The sequence below is a fragment of the Corylus avellana genome, chromosome ca10, assembly GCF_901000735.1.
Source record: "Corylus avellana chromosome ca10, CavTom2PMs-1.0".
In the NCBI taxonomy this organism is placed as follows: Eukaryota; Viridiplantae; Streptophyta; class Magnoliopsida; order Fagales; family Betulaceae; genus Corylus; species Corylus avellana.
In genome coordinates this window covers 3,930,508-3,934,579 of record NC_081550.1, presented here as the reverse complement: position 1 = coordinate 3,934,579, position 4,072 = coordinate 3,930,508, and the positions used below count along the sequence as shown (strand labels likewise).

The 4,072-nt window shown below is 37.6% G+C and overlaps 1 protein-coding gene across 1 annotated transcript; it reads right to left on the bottom strand.

Annotated features, from left to right (window-relative positions):
* Positions 1-2,037: 2,037 nt before the first annotated feature.
* LOC132163893 (uncharacterized) lies at positions 2,038-3,973 on the bottom strand. Its single transcript, XM_059574270.1, has one exon. The coding sequence runs from the start codon at positions 3,971-3,973 to the stop codon at positions 2,345-2,347; it is 1,629 nt and encodes a 542-aa protein (XP_059430253.1). The 3' UTR covers positions 2,038-2,344.
* Positions 3,974-4,072: the final 99 nt, after the last annotated feature.

Genomic DNA, 4,072 nt, shown 5'->3' with positions numbered 1-4,072 from the left:
GGTTCTATCTAGTTGATGCAGTGTTTCTATGTTGGTGAAATGAACCAACTGAGGTCTTTGTCTAATTGAAATGAACCGAAAATAAAAGCTTCACATATATATTCATATAGCTTGTAGGTTACTGTCTCCTAATTAACTCTTAAAAGGAAAATAATAATAATAATAATAATAAAAAATTAAAAATTAAAAAAAAAAATCTTAAAACATTGATAAGCCAAACATAGTTTCATTAATAAGACAAATTTAATTTCATGAACGGAACTGGTATAGTGGAGTAATTTTAGGAGGTCTACTTATGTCCTACTAAGAATAACGTGTCTATTAAAATCACAATTGAGCTTATGATTGATCATTATTGAATTTTGATTAAAAGGTAATTTTAATAGCCATATTATTTTTAGTAGAATACAAGTAGGCCTTCTAAAATTGCTCAATATAGTGAGCTGCAAATATAGAAATGCACCTAGCTCTACACTCTATTGGGATCTACTTAAATTTTCTATTTAAAAAAAAAAAAAAAAAAAAAAAAAAGAGGTTAAGTACTTCTTGTTCCATTATGCTAGGCTTGCATTCCCCATATTATAAATCCCTTTCTATTTCTTCAGTCTGTCTCAGTGAAAGCAAAGCAATCATATTCATCTCTTTTTCGCCCGCACGTACATCCAATTGAGATCCACTCTCTTTTTCCCACCTTTCCAAGCAAAGTAGCAGCTAAAACAGCGAAACCTCTCATTCTATCCCTTCATCCCTCTACCTTCCCAAGACAGATAAGCTGCAAACAACTAAGCATTTGTAACTATATATATTTCAATTATTCTACCCTTTCACCTAACTACACTCTCTCCCGCCCTCAATAAAACCCCCTCTCCTCATATCAAACACTCACTTCCAATTCTCTATTTCCCAAGCAAACAAATTAAGCAACACTTCAAATATGACCAAACAGGCTATCTCCTCCCTCTCAATTCTTCTAAGAGTTTTTGACAATCTAAATTAGATTTTTGGGTTACCGATTGATATCATCCTCATTTACGCTTGTTTGTGTTTATATATATAAACATATACGTGTATCTTTCTTATATGTCAATGTGTCATCATACTTGGTACTTTTTTGTCTAGATTTCTAATGTTTCTAGGTTTGTATATTGAGATTTGTGTAAAGCCATTGGAAGGAAATACATAATTTGTTTTCTTTTGTGTTTAGTAACTAAAATAATTTTAAAACATAAAGGAAAAATAATAATTAGAAAATTATCTTATAATACAAATAATAGAAAAAGCCTATTATATCATGAAAAAAAGAATATAAAATAGATCAACAAGGCTAGCTGGAACTCATTTAGCCCCAAATTTTATTTTATTTTGTTTGTTTGGTTTTTTGGAAAAAAAAAAAAAAAAAAAAAGGAGAGATTTTTTGGGAAGTTGCATAACTTGGTGATGGTTCGGATTCGGCTATGCCATATACTGGTGGGCGATAGTGCACACCAATGACCACTTGAGAATGTATTGGAGAGGGTGAAGGTGCGTAACCATGGATAAGCAACGTTTGTTCTGTGCTTGTGGATAAGCAACCTGAGTTTTTTTTTTGGTTCAAACTAGAAAAGGTAACGAAAAAAATAATTAAAAAAAAAAATTGCATTGCATATAATTTCCTTTGAAGCCTGCAGCATACAGAGCAGCAATTACAGCCTTGAATGAAAATTTTGGGCTTGGTTTGACAAAAGAACACATTAGGAATCGCCTTAGAACTTGGAAGAAGCAGTGTGGGATCTTAAAAAGGAACTCCATTCTAATCCTGGTTTCAAATGGGATGAAATGCAGGAGATGATCGTTGCAAATGATTCAGTGTGGGACCGATGACTATGTTAAGGTATGTGTAATTTTGATCAAACACTTTTAAGAAACACATTCAGAAGTGTTGGATCAGAATGACTTTGAATGAGATGAAAGACAGAAGATGTAAATGCAGTCTGCAGATGATCATTGGTGATCTGCCGCCATGACATCATCAGTGCCATGGCTGCAGCAGATATTTATGAACAAAAGAACAACAACAACAATACATTAAAAAACGCATGAAAAAAAGTAATCAAATGTTCATCATTTGATAAGCAATTTGATGGCCATAGAATGTGACCTCACAGTACCTACCTGTATACAATTCAATGATGATCATCGATCGTATGGGGTTTGATTCACGCCAATGACAAAGACCATGTGAGTTGGAGGCTGACGATGGGGCTTGATCTTCTGTTGTTTGGGAGAGTGGATGAGTTTCTGAGCTCTATTAATGTCGAACTTTGAATGACTTCGAAATCTCTTTATGGCCGGCTGTAATATTTCTCTAAGAAGTTATTTTATTCTCTATGTATCCAAACATGCACGCCCGATTGAAATGGATAAAGGATTCGCATTGTGTGCAGTTTAGTCCCCAATTTTTCATAAAAGTTCGACCACAAGCATCACATGGACGAGAGACGTCTTCAGTTCTTCGGGCATAAGTGAGAGGGTGTTGGTGCCATTCATGATCAAAAGTCCTTCCATACTTGATGTATGGATCGCTCCCAACTACGCATTGAGGATGAGCAGTAAAGTTGCATTCTACACAGTAATAGAACCAATGATTTGGATTTCTTTCTTTTTCGCAAATTAAACAATAATATTCTTCAGAATCGTTTTTCGCAACACAAGTGAGCAAGAGGGGATGTGGGTCATATTCATACTTAGCTTTAAGTGGGAGTGTTGCACATTCAAAACCCAAGACAAAATTGCATTCGGTGCATACAAATACACCACCATTGTCATTATAGTTTGGCGTATCTGGCCTATCACAAGCATTGCACTTTTTACCAGAAATCACATCATGGAAGAGAGGGTGCTGGTGAACTTCATGTCTAAAGGTTCTCGAAATTGAAGAGCATCGGATGTCAATGCTATAGGTACACACGTGACACATATAACCGAAGCCATGGCTTGTACGATCACAAGCATAGCAACGTATGAGGCCGTCAACGTCGTAGTTTACCCTTGCCCTTGCGGAGAGGGTAAGCAGATGTGGGTGTTTTGGATGCCGCTTCTTTCGGGGTAGTCTAGCACATTTGCTATGGAGAAAGTAATTGCATTGCTGACAACTATAAAATGGAGCAGAAATTGATTTCACACAACCTTCACACAGCTTATGTTCATGATGAACCTCCACTTGGTTGCGGCTGAGGAATAAGTTATGTTGATCATGATGGAAATGCTTGAGCTCCTCAAGTTCTTCACCCTCTTCAAAGTCGATACCCTCCTCTTCTATGCTTGAGTCGTCTATGGTACCAATTGAATTTTTCAGTGCGCATTTCAAGTGGGCTACGAAATCACATCGTTGACAATAATAACCCGCATACTTGAGGTTGATCCGTTTATAGCAGAGGTTACAGACTGGGAGATCGTGGTGCTCCTTGATGACTTTAGCAAGTAAATGGATGAGAGTGAGCAAATGACGATCTGCCATAATTTTGATGGTACGTGGCATCCGAGTACAAAAAGTGTGAGCCAAGAGTTGACAAATGCGACATACCTGGGCAACGCTGTTGCGATCCTCATCACCACAGAGTTCGCAAGTGAAGTGGATGCGTTGAAGGATGGGAATGAATTCGTGTTGGTGACCGTCGTCAGTATTACTTCGCAAATTGGAAGCACATGCGATGTCGATATCGAAATCGCAACTATTGCAGTGGTAGAAGATGCATCTGTCGCAGTCCCTACGGCAGGCATAACAAAATTTAGACTCTGAAGGTTTTTGGATAACGAGGGTATGGCTTGGATGCACAGGGTGTTGTATTTCTGTGGATAACTCGGCGCACGACTTGTGAAGGAAGAAGTTGCAGTCAGAGCATTTGTAGGCAGGAGCGTAAATTGATTGATCGCAACCTGAGCAAACACTTACTTGAATCTCCTCATCATTATTTTCAAACTTTTCCACAAACATCAAGGGATGCTCCTCGTGGCTAAAATGTTGGATCTCGTCGTCGCTAACATGGTAGATCTCGCCGCTAAAATGTTGGATCCCGTCGTCGCTAAAATCTTG

Coding starts and splice junctions, on each gene's coding strand:
- LOC132163893 (XM_059574270.1), bottom strand. CDS start 3,973: ATGTTTGTGGAAAAGTTTGAAAATAATGATGAGGAGATTCAAGTAAGT.